The sequence below is a fragment of the Oncorhynchus clarkii genome, chromosome 20 (genome assembly GCF_045791955.1).
Source record: "Oncorhynchus clarkii lewisi isolate Uvic-CL-2024 chromosome 20, UVic_Ocla_1.0, whole genome shotgun sequence".
Taxonomy (NCBI): domain Eukaryota; kingdom Metazoa; phylum Chordata; class Actinopteri; order Salmoniformes; family Salmonidae; genus Oncorhynchus; species Oncorhynchus clarkii.
In genome coordinates, this window is record NC_092166.1 from 74,579,980 (window position 1) to 74,601,189 (window position 21,210).

Here is a 21,210-nt window from a genome sequence, read left to right on the forward strand (position 1 = left end):
TAATTATGTGACTTCTGATTTATTCTTCTTATTTAGGGGTTTCAGAGCAAAGGGGGAGAATACATACGCAGGCACCACTTTTCCGTATTTTTATACTTTCTTGAAACAAGCCATTTTTTCCACTTCATGGACTAATCTCGGATTATGCAGTGAGACTGTGAGAGCATGTTTGCTTACACACACACACACACACACACACACACACACACACACACACACACCTCAGTGTGTGACCCCGGGTCTTATTCTGTCGGTCCTGTCGGCGCCAAGGCTATGAATGGCCTGTCTCCATGGTAACCATGCTGCCATTGTATTAGCAGGGTCACCTGGAAGACTACCACTTATTTTTCTGAAGATGGGGGGATGAGAAAAATGTCTGATGAATGGACACACGCATCAACATAAATATGACACACACAGATTTTCTCCACAGTCTGAGAGTAGGATGGATCTCTGGAGTGCAGTTAACCTTTCTCTTACCCTCATCTGGGTGTGGGGGTGTTTTTGTGTGTTTGTGTGTGTGTGTGTGACTCTTGAGACCACGTTAGTGTTTTACTGTAGATGTAATTTCCGATATACTCATTACAACAATTATTATTGATTCATGTTTATGGTCTATTACAGCCATACTCAACGGGGTCAATACAGGGTCAATACGGGGTCAATACAGGGTCAATGTAATGCGGTTGAGAATTGTAGTAGTAGCATACAGAAGGTGCAGTTTTTGAAGTTTGTTAGGGCATTGGCAGTTTACTTCTTGTTAAGTAATTCAATATACTGTACATTTAGTGAAACACACACGCACAATGCCTCCACAAAGCCTACACAGAGTAGGATGGCTCTCAGGAGTGCAGACCTTACTCTTACCCTCATCTGTGCTTCATAGATCACGCCTGGAGCAATCTATTACTCTGTGCTCGCAGCAGTCCCCTGAGAGTTGGTCTGGCCTTGCACTTTATTGACTGTGGTGTGTGTGTGTGTTTGTGTGTGTGTGTGTGTGCGGGTGTGTGTTTGTGTTTGTGTGTGCGTGCGGGTGCTTGTGTTTGTGTGTGTGTGTGCGTGCGGGTGCTTGTGCTTGTGTGTGTGTGTGTGTGTGTGTGTGTGTTTGTGTGTCTGTGTGTGCGTGCGTGCGTGTGTGTGTGTGTGTTTGTGTGTCTGTATGTGTGTGTGTGTTTGTGTGTCTGTGTGTGCGTGCGTGCGTGTGTGTGTGTGTGTGTTTGTGTGTCTGTATGTGTGTGTGTGTTTGTGTGTGTGTGTGTGTGTGTGTTTGAAACTTGTTCCGGGGAAATACCAGTATTGCTATACTTGTTAGTGTTGTGGCAAGGAAAGAAAAGACGAGACTGGTTGAACTGTTGGAAACAAACATCATGTTGTCATCCAGATCACATGTATATATTTTCCAAGTTATACACACACTAACTGCTAAATGAATAAAATGTCAAATGTGAAATAGTGCACAATATTTTACATACAGCAGGTTTTTAAAGGACCAAAGAATTAGGTCTGCTTCATGTTTTCATTTTTTGACAAGGAAAAACTATCTTGATAGTGGTATTGTCCCGGCCCTACACATTACAACAATTATTATTGGTTTATGTTTATGGACTATTATCACCTCCGTGTGTTTATATGAGATGATTTTAATGGGCTCTTTCTCTCCCTCTTTCCTCCATCCTTTCCCCCATCCTTTCCTCACTCCTTTCCTCCATTCTTTCCTCCATAATTTCCTCCATCCTTTCCTCACTCCTTTCCTCACTCCTTTCCTCACTCCTTTCCTCCATCCTTCTATTACTATTGTTATCTCCTCTCCTTTATTCCCCTTTAATCTCACCCTTAACCATCATCTACCTTTTTTTCTCATAACTTCCTCCCTCCCCCTTTCTTCCTGCCCTGTTTTTCCTCCCTGCCCCAGACTCATCCCCTTCCACCCCCCAGCCCAGCGACTCAAACCCTGCTCCTCCTGCCCTACCACGGCCCTCCTCTCTAGCACCCCCGGTGGTGGTGGTGGGTAGTGGTGGTAGTGGTGAGACAGGGAAGTACTGCTGTCTGTGTGGAGCATGGTTCAACAACCCTCTGATGGCCCAGCAACACTATGAGGGGAAAAAACATCGCAGGAATGCAGCCAGAGCACAACTACTGGAGCAGCTAGCTGGCAGTCTGGACGCTACCGAAACTACAGGTGAGGAGACAAGGGCTATAGGTCAGAAGACAGGTGGTAAGGGGTTATTAAGGGATAAAGTTAGGCTTACCAGCACTATAAGGGGAATAAACTTTACAGGAACACATTATGATACTACTGGAGCAACTGGTAGGACATTTGGACGGTAGAAGTACTTTAGGATCCATTTGTATAAAATAGGGTTATATTACATTATAACAAATCAAATCAAAGTTTATTTGTCACATGCGCCAAATACAACAGGTGTAGTAGACCTTACAGTGAAATGCTTACTTACAGGCTCTAACCAACAGTGCAAAAAAGTATTAGGTGAACAATAGGTAAGTAAATAAATAAAACAACAGTAAAAAGACAGGCTATATACAGTAGTGAGGCTATATACAGTAGTGAGGCTATATACAGTAGCGAGGCTATAAAAGTAGCGAGGCTACATACAGACACCAGTTAGTCAGGCTGATTGAGGTAGTATGTCATGTAGATATGGTTAAAGTGACTATGCAAAAATAATGAACAGAGAGTAGCAGTAGCGTAAAAGAGGGGTTGGTGGGTGGTGGGTGGCGGGACACAATGTAGATAGCTCGGGTAGCCAATGTGCGGGAGCCCTGGTTGGCCGGCCCAATTGAGGTAGTATGTACATGAATGTATAGTTAAAGTGACTGTGCATATATGATACACAGAGAGTAGCAGCAACGTGAAAGAGGGGTGGGGGGGCACACAATGCAAATAGTACGGGTAGCCATTTGATTACCTGTTAAGGAGTCTTACGGCTTGGGGATAAAAACTGTTGAGAAGCCTTTTTGTCCTAGACTTGGCACTCCGGTACCGCTTGCCATGTGGTAGTAGAGAGAACAGTCTATGACTGGGGTGGCTGGGGTCTTTGACAATTTTTAGGGTCTTCCTCTGACACCGCCTGGTGTAGAGGTCCTGGATGGCAGGCAGCTTTGCCCCAGTGATGTACTGGGCCGTACGTACTACCCTCTGTAGTGCCTTGCGGTCAATGGCCGAGCAATTGCCTTACCAGGCAGTGATGCAACCAGGAACTTGCTCTCAATGTTGCAGCTGTAGAACCTTTTGAGGATCTCAGGACCCAGGCCAAATCTTTTTAGTTTCCTGATGGGGAATAGGCTTTGTCGTGCCCTCTTCACTACTGTCTTGGTGTGTTTGGACCATGATAGTTTGTTGTTGATGTGGACACCAAGGAACTTGAAGCTCTCAACCTGCTCTACTACAGCCCCGTTGATGAGAATAGGGGCGTGCTTGGTCCTCCTCTTCCTGTAGTCCACAATGATCTCCTTAGTCTTGGTTACGTTGAGGGAGAGGTTGTTATTCTGGCACCACCCGGCCAGGTCTCTGACCTCCTCCCTATAGGCTGTCTCGTTGTTGTCTGTGATCAGGCCTACCACTGTTGTGTCGTCAGCAAACTTAATGATGGTGTCGTGCCCGGCCATGCAGTCGTGGGTGAACAGGGAGTACAGGTGGGGACTGAGCACGCACCCCTGAGGAGCTCCAGTGTTGAGGATCACCGTGGCAGATGTGTTGCTAGCTACCCTCACCACCTGGGGGCAGCTCGTCAGGAAGCCCAGGATCCAGTTGCAGAGGGAGGTGTTTAGTCCCAGGATCCTTAGCTTAGTGATGAGCTTTGAGGGTACTATGGTGTTGAACGCTGAGCTGTAGTCAATGAACAGCATTCTCACATAAGTGTTCCTTTTTTCCAGGTGTTTTATGTCCAGGTGTTGTCCAGGTGTTTTATGAACCACTTACAGTATTTGTTGTTTATGAATAAGATTGGACTTTTGCATCACACTCAAAATGAACTGCAACACTTAAAATACCAAACAAGTGCTGTTCATTTGGCATTTTATATCATTTGATATTTTTCTCATTTTGCAGATGCTCTTATCCAGAGTGACTTTCTGTTGTGATTAGTACTGGTCCTCCGTGGGAATCAAACACACAACCCTGGCGTTGCAATCGCTATGCTCTACCAACTGGCTCTACCAGCCACATGGGACCTCATTCCCTCCCTCCCTCCCTCCCTCCCTCCCTCCCTCCCTCCCTCCCTCCCTCCCTCCCTCAAATTCACAGCAACAAAAGAGTGATCAAATTTGGATCCTACATCTGTACATAACTTGACATTTGTTATGTTGGCAGACTGGCTTGTTATGAGCCGTTTCCATGGTGAACTGCTTGAGTGTTATTTTCCTATCACACACACATACAAAAAATGAGTGGATAGCTGTTCTGGTTGAGTGCTTTGTGTGCTCCTGATGCCACTCAATCAAGACTAATATGATAATAATAATCAAATATGAGTGAGTGACTGCAACTATATGTTTACACAGTGTATTATCTAACACTGTGTTATGTCATAGTGATGTAGTGACTGAGGCGGAATCAGCAGGAGTGGGACTTGAACCAGAGACCCTTTAGTTAACGGACAATATTTGGCTAACAGCCACAGCAAGGACCTGATTACGGTTGCAAAAGGGGGGTATATAACTGGAAATATTCTAAGTTTACCAGTAAACTAAACTCAGCAAAAAATAAACGTCCCTTTTTCAGGATCCTGTCTTTCAAAGAAAATTTGTAAAAATCCAAATAACTTCACAGATCTTCATGGTAAAGGGTTTTAACACTGTTTCCCATTGTCACGCCCTGACCTTAGAGCTTTTTATGTCTCTATGTTGGTTCGGTCAGGGTGTGATTTGGGTGGGCATTCTATGTTCTTTTTTCTATGTTTTTGTATTTCTTTGTTTTGGCCGGGTATGGTTCTCAATCAGGGACAGCTGCCTATCGTTGTTTCTGATTGGGAACCATACTTAGGTAGCGTTTTCCCACATGGTTTTTGTGGGTAGTTAATTTCTGTTTAGTGTTTTGCACCTGACAGGACTGTTTCGGTTTCGGTTATTCACGTTGTTATTTTTGTTTAGTGTTCAGTTGAAATAAAAAGTCATGAACACTTACCACTCTGCGCTTTGGTCCGATTCCTATTCATCTGACGACAACACCCGTTACACCCATGCTTGTTCAATGAACCATAAACAATTAATGAACGTGCACCTGTGGAACGGTCGTTAAGGCACTAAGATCTTACAAACGGTAGGCAATTAAGGTCACAGTTATGAAAACTTAGGACTCTAAAGAGGCCTTTCTACTGACTCTGAAAAACACCAATAGAAAGATGCCCAGGGTCCCTGCAAGAGGCATGTGGACTGCAGATGTGGCCAGGGCAATACATTGCAATGTGCGTACTGTGAGACGCCTAAGACAGTGCTACAGGACGGACAGCTCAATCAATCAATCATTTTTTTGTATTTATTTATTCGTTATTTTACCAGGTAAGTTGACTGAGAACATGTTCTCATTTGCAGCAACGACCTGGGGAATAGTTACAGGGGAGAGGAGGGGCCAATTGTAAACTGGGGATTATTAGGTGACCGTGATGGTTTGAGGGCCAGATTGGGAATTTAGCCAGGACATTGGGGTTAACACCCCTACTCTTACAATAAGTGCCATGGGATCTTTAATGACCTCAGAGAGGACACCCGTTTAACGTCCCATCCGAAAGACGGCACCCTACACTGGGGAATTGGGATATTTTTTTAGACCAGAGGAAAGAGTACCTCCTACTGACCCTCCAACACCACTTCCAGCATCATCTGGTCTCCCATCCAGGAACTGACCAGTACCAACCCTGCTTAGCTTCAGAAGCAAGCCAGCAGTGGTATGCAGGGTGGTATGCTGCTTGCAAATTTATTTATAAAGCCCTTCTTACATCAGCTGATGTCACAAAGTGTTGTACAGAAACCCAGCCTAATACCCCAAACAGCAAGAAGTGCAGGTGTAGAAGCACGGTGGCTAGGAAAAACTCCCTAGAAAGGCCAGAACCTAGGAAGAAACCTAGAGAGGAACCAGGCTATGAAGGGTGGCCAGTCCTCTTCTGACTGTGCCGGGTGGAGATTATAACAGAACATGGCCAAGATGTTCAAATGTTCATAGATGACCAGCAGGGTCAAATAATAATAATCACAGTGGTTGACGAGGGCGCAACAGGTCAGCACCTCAGGAGGAAATGTCAGTTGGCTTATCATAGCCGATCATTCAGAGTATCTCTACCACTCCTGCTGTCTCTAGAGAGTTGAAAACAGCAGGTCTGGGACAGGTAGCACGTCCGGTGAACAGGTCAGGGTTCCATAGCCGCAGACAGAACAGTTGAAACTTGAGCAGCAGCATGTACAGGTGGACTGGGGAAACAATGAGTCATCAGGCCAGGTAGTCCTGAGGCATGGTCCTAGGGCTCAGGTCCTCCGAGAGAGAGAGAGAAAGAAAGAAAGAACGAGAGAAAGAAAAATAGAGAGAGAATTAGAGAGAATTAAATTCACTCAGGACACCGGATAAGACAGGAGAAGTACTCCAGATATAACAGGCTGACCCTAGACCCTCGACATGTAAACTACTGCAGCATAAATACTGGAGGCTGAGACAGGAGGGGTCGGGAGATACTGTGGCCCCTTCCAACGATACACCCGGACAGGGCCAAACAGGCAGGATATAACCCCACCCACTTTTCCAAAGCACAGCCCCCACCTTACTAGAGGAATATCTTCAACCACCAACTTACCATCCTGAGACAAGGCCGAGTATAGTCCACAAAGATCTCCGCCACGGTACAACTCTTGGGGTGGCGCCCACCCAGACAGGAAGATCACGTCAGTGACTCAACCCACTCAAGTGACGCACCCCTCCTAGGGACGGCATGGAAGAGCACCAGTAAGCCAGTGACTCAGCCCCTGTAATAGGGTTGATGTGCTACCTGTTAAGTGCTACCTTATATAATGTAACTTACTTACCCTACATTATTCATCTCATATGCATACGTATATACTGTACTCTATATCATCGACTGTATCCTTATGTAATACATGTATCACTAGCCACTTTAAACTATGCCACTTTGTTTACATACTCATCTCATTTGTACATACTGTACTCGATACCATCTACTGTATCTTGCCTATGCTGCTCTGTACCATCACTCATTCATATATCCTTATGTACATATTCTTTATCCCCTAACACTGTGTACAAGACAGTAGTTTTGGAATTGTTAGTTAGATTACTTGTTATTACTGCATTGTCGGAACTAGAAGCACAAGCATTTCGCTACACTCGCATTAACATCTGCTAACCATGTGTATGTGACAAATAAAATTTGATTTGATTTGATTTGATTTGAGGCAGAGAATCCCAGTGGAGAGAGGGGAACCGGCCAGGCAGAGACAGCAAGGGAGGTTCGTTGCTCCAGTGCCTTTCCGTTAACCTTCACAATCCTTGGCCAGACTACACTCAATCATAGGACCTACTGAAGAGATGAGTCTTCAATAAAGACTTAAAGTTTGAGACTGAGTCTGCATCGCTCACATGTGTAGGCAGACCATTCCATAACAATTGAGCTCTATAGGAGAAATCCCTGCCTCCAGCTGTTTGCTTAGAAATTCTGATCGTAGTTGCAGACCTCGCAGTGGTATACCACATGTAACAACACCTGCACAGGATCGGTACATCCAAATATCACACCTGCGGGACAGGTACAGGATGGCAACAACAACTGCCCGAGTTACACCAGGAATGCACAATCCCTCCATCAGTGCTCAGACTGTTCGCAATAGGCTGAGAGGCTGGACTGAGGGCTTGTAGGCCTGTTGTAAGGCAGCATCATCAGACTGAGCTTGTTGTCATTGCAGGCAATCTCTGTGCGTTACAGGGAAGACATCCTCCTCCCTCATGTGGTACCCTTCCTGCAGGCTCATCCTGACATGACTCTCCAGCATGACAATGCCACCAGCCATACTGCTCGTTCTGTGCGTGATTTCCTGCAAGACAGGAATGTCAGTGTTCTGCCATGGCCAGCGAAGAGCCCAGTTCTCAATCCCATTGAGCACGTCTGGGACCTGTTGGATCAAAGGGTGAGGGCTAGGGCCAATCCCCCCAGAAATCTCTGAGAACTTGCAGGTGCCTTGGTGGAAGACCTGGCAAATCTGGTGCAGTCCATGAGGAGGAGATGCACTGCAGTACTTAATGCAGCTGGTGGCCACACCAGATACTGACTGTTACTTTTGATTTTGACTCCCCCCTTTGTTCAGGGACACATTATTCCATTTCTGTTAGTCACATGTCTGTGGAACTTGTTCAGTTTATGTCTCAGTTGTTGAATCTTGTTATGTTCAAACAAATTTTTACACATGTTAAGTTTGCTGAAAATAAACGCAGTTGACAGTGAGAGGATGTTTCTTTTTTTGCTGAGTTTACCAGAATCTTTCAAGGATTTTATGTAATCTATCACAAGACTTCTAGTGGCCCTTTTGGGCACTTCAGATTATCACAGGTGTTTGTAATTATCTCTGGCCCTCTGTGTTGCCTTATCACTTATCGTGTATATATAAAATCATTAAATTAGATGATTTTGAGAGACAAAAAATGTATGTAAAACATCCTAAATATACACTGAGTGAACTAAACATTAGGAACACCTGCTCTTTCCATGGCATAGCTTGACCAGGTGAATCCAGGTGAAAGTTATGATCCCTTATTGATGTCACTTGTTAAATCCACTTCAATCAGTGTAGATGAAGGGGAGGAGATGGTTAAAGAAGGATTTTTAAGCCTTGAGAGAATTGAGACATGTATTGTGTATGTGTGCCATTCAGAGGGTGAATGGGCGAGACAAAACATGTAAGTGCCTTTGAACGGGGTATTGTAGTACTGTAGATGCCAGGCGCACCGGTTTGTGTCAAGAATTGCAACACTGCTGTTTCTTTACATTCAACAGTTTCCCGTTTGTATCAAGAATGGTCCATCACCCAAAGGACATCCAGCCAACTTGACACAAAAGCTTTTTTCATTAATCAGGCTATTTTCTCTTGAACCATATAGTTTATTTACTATAAACTTATGGTTACTCTTGGGCAATATGAACAAATATAAAAAATAAATACTATATATAATTAATTTAAAAAATGGTATTACAGTTTTTTACAATCACTTTGGCACTAATTTCAGAACCTTGTGGTCATTTTTCAAAACTCGACACAAAACTCAAAACGGTCATCACTTGTGCATTCATATCTTTAAAGAAACCTTGCACTTGCAGAATCATTGGTTCAAATAACTCATTTATCATGAAATACCATGGTAACATTCATTTAGATCACCCACACACAAGATACCGATAGTTTCACTGTGTAGTTGTTCCTACAATCATTAAATATTGTAGAACAAAATATGTGATACATGTTTCATTATGGTACTACACGTAAATACATCACTATAAAAGGACTAGTAGAGAGAATACTACAGACACAGTGGAATCATTGAACAAAATATGAAATTGATTGAAGAAATACAATAAAATCACAACATAGGTTTCTTTGAATCAAAGCAAAAAATTATTAGCTACCAAAAATGAAAAATACTACAGTAAAACGTCAACTGCAGTGTTCCTCACCTGGCTTACTGTAAAAAGCAAAACAAAGGGTTAATTACTGTACTTCTATATTTCCCTCAACCCTGTCTTGTGGATTTGGCCACAGGTTCTCATCCACATCACAATGGAGGTTTTCATTAGCCAAATATGTTGTGAAGAATCTTCAGGCATGGCGAATCCAGGCCTGACACTGGTCTGCCGTGAGGTCATTGCATGGTGAATCCAGGCCTGACACTGGTCTGCCATGATGTCATTGCATGGTGAATCCAGGCCTGACACTGGTCTGCCGTGATGTCATTGCATGGTGAATCCAGGCCTGACACTGGTCTGCCGTGATGTCATTGTATGGTGAATCCAGGCCTGACACTGGTCTGCCGTGAGGTCATTGCATGGTGAATCCAGGCCGGACACTGGTCTGCCGTGATGTCATTGCATGGTGAATCCAGGCCTGACACTGGTCTGCCGTGATGTCATTGCATGGTGAATCCAGGCCTGACACTGGTCTGCCGTGATGTCATTGCATGGTGAATCCAGGCCTGACACTGGTCTGCAGTGATGTCATTGCATGGTGAATCCAGGCCTGACACTGGTCTGCCGTGATGTCATTGTATGGTGAATCCAGGCCTGACACTGGTCTGCCGTGATGTCATTGCATGGTGAATCCAGGCCTGACACTGGTCTGCCGTGATGTCATTGCATGCGTCATCCATGGCCTGGAGAAGGGTGGCTTGTTCGTGAGGGCACCTATCATATACCTTCCACCTCCATGTGGAGAAAAATTCCTCAATCGGGTTAAGGAAAGGAGAGTCTGGGGGTAAATTGTGGTTGGGCCTGAAACCATGCTTGCAACATTTGACATAGGTCAAATGTTCCCATTTGACATAGGTCATGCCATCAGCTCTACAGACCTGATTTAACTCATCAAGGAAAGTTACAACTCAAGGAAAGCCTGCAACTCAATATATAGAGTATATAGAGTAGAGTTGTTTGACCAAACATTAGAACAGACAAGATGAGTAATCTAAGCAACTTTGACCGTGGTATGATTGTTGATGCCACACATGGTGATTCCAGCATCTCAGAAACAGCTGCCTTCCTGGGATTTTTACTCACTACAGTCTCTACAGTTTACAGAGAATGGTGCGATAAACAAAACACGTTCAGTGAGCAGCATTTCTGTGGGCAAAAACACCTTGTTAATGAGAGAGATCAGAGGACAATGTCCAGACTCATTCAAGATAACAGAAAGGCCACAAATACTCAAATAACAGCTGTTTAAAACAGTGGTGTGCAGAAGGGCATCTCTTAACATACAACACCATGAATAATTCAGGCTGTTGTGGAGGCAAAAGGGAGTCCTACCCAGTACTAGATAGGTGTACCTAATAAAGTGGCCAGTGAGTGTACAATAATGTCAAATCTGAAAACATGGTCTGGAAAAGTGGTACATGGGACCATAGAAACAGTGTCTGATAAAGAATGATGATGACATATTACATCCATAGATAATATAGTCCAATTGGTTCATGTTCCATGGTAATTGGTGTCAATGGAACTTTCATGATCTAAACATGGAATATTGTTTGTCAGTTTCCATAAAACTATGCATTAAGAGTAATGCAACAGTCACTTATCATTTTGAGCAGTTGTATCAATTGATAGTTAGATCATTGTAATGAAATGAATAGACAGTCATCTCAGATGTAATTTGTGAATTGCATTTTGAAATGGTAATACTTTGATGTTAAGTTGTGTCATTTTGAACAGTTGATTTTAGTTCAATGAACAAATGATCTTAGCTTTATGTGTATTATATCCAAGCAATTGGGAAAAGTGTTAGACATTTGAAAAATGTTGCATTTTGATCATCGGTGTGATCATTTTGTGTCTAGAGTTTTGAAAAATGACATCAAGGTTCTGAAATTAGTGCCAAAGATTGTGATTGTAAAAAACTGTAAAGTATAAATTACCAAAGGTAGTATCGATTGCCATACTGTAGATGTTCTGTTAATTACCAAAATTACAGAAGATTCCGGTAACTTTGGTAAATTACCGGTAGCTTTGCAACCCTAGGCCTGACCAAGACTGTGTTAGCCAGCTGAGCTAAAACCTATAGGTATTATCTATGGGGAGCTAAGGAAAGTCTTCAGGTCTCTTGGTTAGTCATTACATAAGTGTGTGATGGTGAGAGTTGACAACAGCATCTCTATGATTACACATGAAGATATCATCTCACCTCTGATTGGATGATATCACTGCTTTAGGTGTGACATCCAAGGTGTGAGAGAGACCGACCGACCAGGGAGATGTCAAAAGTGATAACTTCTATTCCTTTCTCAGTCCCGCTGTTCTTGGTTTTGAATCATATTCTTTGCTCCACATTCCTCCCCCTCCCTCTCTTTCACTGTCCTGTGTCTGTCTTATGCATGCATGTGTGTGTCTGCCTATGTCTGTGTGGGTGTAGGTGTGAGTGTATGTGTGAGTGGGTTTGTGTGTGTGTGTGTGTTTATGTGTGTGAGTGTGAGTGTATGTGTGAGTGGGTTTGTGCGTGTGTGTGTGTGTGTGTGTGTATGTGTGTGTGTTTATGTGTGTGAGTGTATGTGTGTGGGTGTGTATGTGTGAGTGTGTGTGTGTGTGTGTGTGTGTGTGTGTGTGTGTGTGTGTGTGTGTGTGCGTGTGTGTGCGTGTGTGTGTGAGAAAAAGAGAGAGTGTAGGTGTGGTTTGTGTGTGTGAGTGTATGTGTGTGTGGGCTTGTGTGCTTGTGTGCGTGTGTGTGTGTGTGTGTGCTTGTGTGCGTGTGTGAGTGTGAGTGTGTGTGTGTGTGTCCCTAAGGACTACTAGCAGTGTTTTTGTCTTGTCATGTCTCATTCATCATCTTCATTAGCTTCACATGCAGTGCAGCTGACACACACACACACACACACACACACACACACACACACACAAACACAAACACACACGCACGTGCGCACACACACACATTTCTCCTGAAGAACTGGATTACCACAGAAAAGTTCTGTATGTATGTATGTATGTATGTATGTGCGTGCGTATGTATGTATGTATGTATGTATGTATGTATGTATGTATGTATGTATGTATGTATGTATGTATGTATGTATGTATGTATGTATGTATGTATGTATGTATGTATGTATGTATGTATGTATGTATGTATGTATGTATGTATGTATGTATGTATGTATGTATGTATGTATGTATGTATGTATGTATGTATGTATGTATGTATGTATGTATGTATGTATGTATGTATGTATGTATGTATGTATGTATGTATGTATGTATGTATGTATGTATGTATGTATGTATGTATGTATGTATGTATGTATGTATGTATGTATGTATGTATGTGCGTGTGTTGCCTGCAGATAAAGCTATGCTTCATATTGTACAGTAGTGGTTAAGGTGAAAAGAAGAGGTCAGTTCTGTCTACAGTAACAAGCTGTGCCATTAATCAGACACACTTCTCTGTGTTCTAAATCACCCTCACACACACCAGCCAGGACACCTCAGATCGACTTCAGTATTCAACGTCTGTCCACGTCCCGGGGATGTGGGGAGATGCCTTCAATACCCCTGCCACCAGGGGCAACGTGAGCGCCTATTACCTACCATCTTACCACACACACACACACACACACACACACACACACACACCAGCACACACACACACCCACACACCAACACACACGCACACACACACACACCAACACACACACTCACACATACATACATTCTCTGTGGGTAATTAGCATGAGTACCTTAATACCTACGCACCATGGGGTCACACACGGTGTGTGTTTGTTTGTCTATTTATGAAGAGTATGTAGTCAGCTTGGGTCCATCGTACCGGAAACATTAATAAAAAATGGTAACAACCACGCTGCATGGACATCACACATACACACATCTACACACACATATCCACACACATGCACACAAACACGTTGGTGTTACTATCCAAGTGGGGATCAAACAATGTATTCCCATTCAAAATACTATTTTCCTTAACCCCTAACCCTTAACCTAACCATAATCGTTACTCCTAACCCTAAAACTAAACCTGACCCTAATTGTGACCCTAATCCTAATTGTAACCCTAAACCTAACCTCTGAACCTAAGTTAGCATAATTCCTTTTGGGGATCTGCGAAATGTCCCCACTTGTCAAGTCCTTGTTTTCCTTGTGAGAACTTTTGGAACCCAAAAGGATAGTAAAGTTACACAACACACACACACACATGCTCTCACAAGCAATGACAAGCCACCTGGGTCTGTCAATTTGGATGGAAATTACTGAGGATATTTTCTCCTCCTATTTGCCATCTCTTCAGTCTAAGCTTACAAAAAAGTGTGTGCCCTGGAGGGAAGCAAAAGTCATTCTGCTACCCAGGAATAGTAAAGCACTCTTTACTGGTTTAAATAGACGACCAATCAGCCTGTTACCAACCCTTAGTAAAAATGGTGTATGACCAGATACAATGCTATTTTACAGAAAATAAATTAACAACAGACTTTCAGCATGCTTATAAGGAAGGGCATTTAACATGCTCAACACTTACACAAATGACTGATGATTGGCTGACACAAATGACTGATGATTGGCTGAGAGAAACTGATAATTAAAAGATTGTCGGTGGCTGTTATGTTAGACTTCAGTGCGGCTTTTGACATTAACGATCATAGTCTGCTGCTGAAAAAACATATGTGCTATGGCTTTACTTTACACCTCTGGCTATGCCAGGGCAGCTGTGTAGGCTCCGTACTTTTTTCAATCTCACTAATGACCTGCCACTAGCTCTGAGTAAAGCCCATGTGTCTATCTATGCGGATGACTCAACAATATATTTACGTCGGCTACTACAGTGAGTGGAATTACTGCAACACTTCACAAGGACTTGCTGTCAGTTTCAGAATGGCTGTCAAGAAATAAGTTGCTTCTAAATATTTCCAAAACTAAAAGTGTTGTATTTGGGACAAATCATTCACTAAACCCTGAAACCTCAACTAAATATTATAATGAATAATGTGGAAATGGAGCAAGTTGAGGTGACTAAACTGCTTGGATTGTAAACTGTTTAGATCAAAACATATTGATGCAACAGTAGCTAAGATAGGGAGAGGTCTGTCCATAGTAAAGCACTGCACTGCCTTCATAACAACAACATCCACAAGGCAGGTCCTACAGGTCCTAGTATTGTTGCACCTGGACTACTGCCCAGTCGTATGGTCAGGTGCCACAAAGAGGGGCTTGGGAAAATTACAACTGGCCCAGAGCAGGGCACCACGGCTGACCCTTAAATGTACACATAGAGCTTACATGAATAATATACATGTCTAGCCACGGCGACCCTACATAATGACACAGGACTGAGGGGCAGCTCGGGACAGAGGTAGCTCGGGACTGAGGGGTAGCTCGGCACTGAGAGGAAGCTCGGCACTGAGAGGAAGCTCGGCACTGAGAGGAAGCTCGGCACTGAGAGGAAGCCCAGGCAGGTAGTTGGCTCTGGCAGATCCTGGCTGGCTGGCAGTTCTGGCAGATCCTGGCTGACTGGCGGATCCTGGCTGAATGGCGAATCTGGAAGATCCTGGCTGATTGGCAGCTCTGGCTGCTCCATGCTGACTGGCTGCTCTGGCTGCTCCATGCTGACTGGCTGCTCTGGCTGCTCCATGCTGACTGGCTGCTCCATGCTGACTGGCTGCTCCATGCTGACTGGCTGCTCCATGCCGATTGGCTGCTCCATGCTGACTGGCGGCTCTGGCTGCTCCATGCTGACTGGCGGCTCTGGCTGCTCCATGCTGACTGGCGGCTCTGGCTGCTCCATGCTGACTGACGGCTCTGGCTGCTCCATGCTGACTGGCGGCTCTGGCGGCTTCTTGCAGACTGGCAGCTCTGGCGGCTTCTTGCAGACTGGCAGCTCTGGCGGCTTCTTGCAGACTGGCAGCTCTGGCGGCTTCTTGCAGATTGGCAGCTCCTTGCAGACTGGCAGCTCCTTGCAGACTGGCATCTCCTTGCAGACTGGCAGCTCCTTGCAGACTGGCAGCTCCTTGCAGACTGGCAGCTCCTTGCAGACTGGCAGTTCTATGCAGACTGGCAGTTCTATGCAGACTGGCAGTTCTATGCAGACTGGCAGCGCTAAACACGCGGGAGACTGCAACAGCGCTGTAGAGGAGGAAGGCTCTGGCAGCGCTAGATAGGCGGGAGACTCCGGCAGCGCTGGAGAGGAGGAAGGCTCTGGCAGCGCTGGACAGGCGAGGCGCATTGTAGGCCTGATGCGTGGTGCTGGCACTGGTGGTACTGGGCCGAGAACACGCACAGGAAGCCTGGTGCGGGGAGCTGCCACCGGAGGGCTGGTGCGTGGAGGTGGTACTGGGTAGACCGGACCGTGCAGGCGCACTGGAGCTCTTGAGCACCGAGCCTGCCCAACCTTACCTGGTTGAATGCTCCCGGTCGCCCTGCCAGTGCGGCGAGGTGGAATAGCCCGCACTGGGCTATGCAAGCGAACCGGGAACACCGAGCGCAAGGCTGGTGCCATGTAAGCCGGCCCAAGGAGACGCACTGGAGACCAGATGCGTAGAGCCGGCTTCAAGGCACTTGGCTCGATGCTCACTCTAGCCCGGCCGATACGCGGAGCTGGAATGTACCTCACCGGGCTATGCACCCGCACTGGAGATACCTTGCGCACCACAGCATAACACGGTGCCTGCCCGGTCTCTCTAGCCCCCCAGTAAGCACAGGGAGTTTGCGCAGGTCTCCTACCTGGCGTAGCCATACTCCCTGTGAGCCCCCCCCAATAAATTTTGGGGGCTGACTCCCAGGCTTCCTTGCCAACCGTGTTCCCTCGTATCGCCGACTCCTCTCTCCGGCTACCTCTGCTCTCCTAAGTGCCTCCACCTGTTCCCATGGGAGGCGATCTCTTCCAGCCAGTATCTCCTCCCAAGTGTGACAACCCTTGCCGTCCAAAACGTCCTCCCATGTCCATTCCTCTTTACGCTGCTCCTGCTGCCTTTCACCACGCCATTTAGGTAGCCTGTTTGGTGTTGGGTTTTGGTGGGTGATTCTGTAACGGTTTTCTTGTGGTGAAGGAGAGTCAGACCAAAATGCAGCGATGTGATGATTCATGTTTGTGTGTGTGTGAAGGAAAAACTATACATGAATAAACTACAAAATAATGAAATGTGAAAACCTAAACAGTCCTATCTGGTGCAAACACAGAAACAGGAACAATCACCCACAAACACACAGTGAAACCCAGGCTACCTAAATATGGTTCCCAATCAGAGACAATGACTAACACCTGCCTCTGATTGAGAACCATATCAGGCCAGACATAGAAATAGACAAACAAGACATCCAACATAGAATGCCCACTCAGATCACACCCTGACCAACCAAAACATAGAAACATACAAAGCAAACTATGGTCAGGGTGTGACAATAGGCAACATATGAGACGTGAATACGCAACATATGAGACGTGAATAGGCAACATTTCATTTCAGACAGTGTGTATTTCCTCTTGCTTCAGTTCAAATAATGGCCGCCATTGATATCAAGAAATGTTGCGTCATATTTTACGTGGTTGTGCCATATTTCTACTGCATACTTTCCATTGCATCGATGCATGCTTCAAAATATGTACAAACTGATTACGCATTCGAGAATGGACCTCCGTGCTCCGCTTTGCATACTTTGATTTGGACTCATACTCCGACCATCCCGTGCTCTAATTTACATGCTCTTATCACGGTAGTCACTACTTGCTTTTTTAGGAAGCATTGACATGTTGAGTGCACCGACCTGTCTGTTTTAACTACTAGCAGCTCAGACACCCATGCATACCCCACAAGACATGCCACCAGAGGTCTCTTCACAGTCCCCAAGTCCAGAACAGACTATGGGAGGCGCACAGTACTACATAGAGACATGACTACATGGAACTCTGTTCCACATCAAGTAACTCATGCAAGCAGTAAAATTAGATTTAGAAAAAAAACAGATGAAAATACACCTTATGGAATAGCAAGAAATGAAGATACACATAACCAGGTAGAAACACACATAACATACACACTATACACACAGAACATACTGTACACACTCTACACACACACTCTACCCACACGTCACCTGAATTGTGTGTTGTAGTAGAGTAGTGCCCAGAGGGCGCACACTCAATGTCTTGTAAAATCTGTTGGACCCCAGGAAGAGTAGCTGCTGCCTTGGCTGTAGCTAATGGGGATCCTTAATAAATACAAATAGAAATAAGATGAGGAAGAACAAAGGAGGATGACACCAATCATCTCTATCACACACACACACACACACACACACACACTACATCAACCCTTAAGCCCAAACATTTCTCGCCAGACTTAGTTTTGTCTTCTTAATGACAACATGACTTCAATAGCTTCAGAAAGGGACATTAAATGTGTGTGTGTGTGCACGTGTGTGTGCGTGTGTGTGTGTGTGTGCGCGTGTGTGTGCGTGTGTGTGTGTGCACGTGTGTGTGCGTGCGTGTGTGTGCACGTGTGTGTGCGTGCGTGTGTGTGCGCGTGTGCGTGTGTGTGTGTGTGACCACACACCAATCTGAGGGCTGTGGGATTGGATATGCTACATTATACAATCCTGGCCTCATGTCAGTAATGACCTGTCTTTCCTCCAAGAGCGGTGTGTATATTAGTACTTCATCTTTCAACATGCTTTGCCACTAACCACATTGAAAGGTCAAAGGGTCACGGAGCACATCAACAACTTGTAAATCTCACAGACAGTAATATAGTAGAGGAATGAGCACACACACACGCACATACGCAGACACGCACACCCCACAATGATTGTAGGGATGGTAAAGGCCCTCCAACCAAATATTTTTCAGATTATTTGAATGTACAGGACACTGTGTAGAAGAAACATTGTGTTCTCTGGATGACATTGCATTTCTAGATATACCAGCAGTCTCAGTGGGGAGGGTCATAAAGATAATCTGACCCTGTCTAGTTATACCCTCTCAGTGAGGTGAAAACACAAACGGGTCACTTTATTCAAACGATACTTTGTGCACATACATGCTTTCTTTCAATTGGTAAAAATATTAGTTGTGAGAATAAAAGGCCAAGGACAGCAAAATATCTAGTTTTTCAGCTTAAAGACCACAGTTTACCCATGATGTTGTACAATGATTAAAAATTGATCGTCGTTTTATTCAAAGTATGATATATTTGGGCTTTATAAGTGGGAAATCTCAGACTGCCTACTAGACAGTCATTAACTATGCATGGCGTGTCTTTCCACCATGAAATGATGTGTAAAAAAAACCTAAAGATTATCACTTACACGGGCTAATCTCTTCCTGTTTACAACCTGTTGCTACTGTCTGTCTACCTCACTGCTGCAAAAAAATATTTTTTCCCCCTTCAGATTCCTTGGCACGCCCCTTGTTACAAATGCAGTTTTCTGGATGCGTGCAGTGTCTTGTAGATGTTACAGGCAGCTCACCATGAGATCACAACGAGACAAGACAGAGCATTTACCCAGTGATCGATTAACCCCGCTCTCACTTTCTCTTTCCCTCTCGCTCATTTTTCTCCACTCACTCCCTTTTCTTATCCTCTCGTTCATCCTCACTTTGTCTCTCACTGTCTCTCTCTCTCGCTTTCCTTTTCACCCCCCCCCCCCCTCTCTCTCTCTCTCTCTCTCTCTCTCTCTCTCTCTCTCTACCCATCTATATCTCATCACACTCATTCTCTCCCTATCTCTCTCTGCCCCCCCTCGCTCTCTTTTTTTTCCTCTCACTGTCTCTATCTCTCTCTCGCTATTTGTCTCTCGCTCACTGTCTCTATCTCTCTCTCGCTATCTCTCTCTCGCTGCCTCTCTCTCTCTCTCTCTCTCTCTCTCTGTGTCTCTCTCTCTCTCTCGCTGTCTCTATCTCCCTCTCTCGCTATCTGTCTCTCTCGCTTTCCTTTTCACCTTCCCCCCTCTCTCTCTCTACCCATCTATATCTCATCACACTCATTCTCTCCCTATCTCTCTCTGCCCCCCCTCGCTCTCTCTTTTTTTTCTCTTCATCTCTTCTTCCTCTGTCTATTTTTGTCCCTTCATTCTCGACCACCTGCAAACTGTCTAATTAGCTCACATCTGTTTCTGCGCTATTCATTTCAACACACACATGCACACACCAATCTCAGAAGCGCTGCACATGCCTGGCTCCCCCAATTCTTCCTTTATACATTAGATATGCTTCACAATGATGATGATGATGACGACAACAACGACAATGAGGAAGATGATGAGGATGAAATTGGTGATGATGGCGACAACAGTGATGTTGATGTCAACAGTGATGATCACGTCTGTGTGTTTGTCTCTCATCAGGTCTCCGCAGCAGATACTCCTGCAGTGTATGTAGTGTTGTGTTGAACTCCATTGAACAGTACCACGCACACCTCCAGGGCTCCAAGCACCAGAACAAGTAAGTTGATAACACTAACTATGGAGAGAAGTTGATAATACTAACTATGGAGAGAAGTTGATAATACTAACTATGGAGAGAAGTTGATAACACTATGGAGAGAAGTTGATAACAATAAATATGGAGAGAAGTTGATAACACTATGGAGAAAAGTTGATAACACTATGGAGAAAAGTTGATAACACTATGGAGAGATGTTGATAACACTATGGAGGGAAGTTGATAACACTATGGAGAGAAGTTGATAACACTAAATATGGAGAGAAGTTGATAACACTAAATATGGAGAGAAGTTGATAACACTATGGAGAAAAGTTGATAACACTATGGAGAGATGTTGATAACACTATGGAGGGAAGTTGATAACACTATGGAGAGAAGTTGATAACACTAAATATGGAGAGAAGTTGATAACACTAAATATGGAGAGAAGTTGATAACACTATGGAGAAAAGTTGATAACACAATGGAGAGATGTTGATAACACTATGGAGGGAAGTTGATAACACTATGGAGAGAAGTTGATAACACTAAATATGGAGAGAAGTTGATAACACTATGGAGAAAAGTTGATAACACTATGGAGAGAAGTTGATAACACTATGGAGGGAAGTTGATAACACTATGGAGAGAAGTTGATAACACTAAATATGGAGAGAAGTTGATAACACTAAATATGGAGAGAAGTTGATAACACTAAATATGGAGAGAAATTGATAACAATAAATATGGAGAGAAGTTTATAACACTAAATATGGAGAGAAGTTGATAACAATAAATATGGAGAGAAGTTTATAACACTATGGAGAGAAATTGATAACACTATGGAGGGAAGTTGATAACACTATCTATGGAGAGAAGTTGATAACACTAAATATGGAGAGAAGTTGATAACAATAAATATGGAGAGAAGTTGATAACAATAAATATGGAGAGAAGTTGATAACACTATGGAGAGAAGTTGATAACACTATGGAGAGAAGTTGATAACACTATGGAGAGAAGTTGATAACACTATGGAGGGAAGTTGATAACACTATCTATGGAGAGAAG

General features: G+C 44.3%; 1 protein-coding gene across 1 annotated transcript in view; it reads left to right on the plus strand.

The window, feature by feature from the left end:
* Nucleotides 1–21,210, plus strand: part of LOC139376898 (zinc finger matrin-type protein 4-like) — a 140,284-nt gene that overhangs the window by 91,810 nt on the left and 27,264 nt on the right. Inside the window, exons 5-6 of the mRNA XM_071119889.1 lie at nucleotides 1,913–2,179; nucleotides 20,061–20,157. Coding sequence (XP_070975990.1) covers nucleotides 1,913–2,179; nucleotides 20,061–20,157 — 364 coding nt within the window. The remainder of the gene's footprint in view (nucleotides 1–1,912; nucleotides 2,180–20,060; nucleotides 20,158–21,210) is intronic.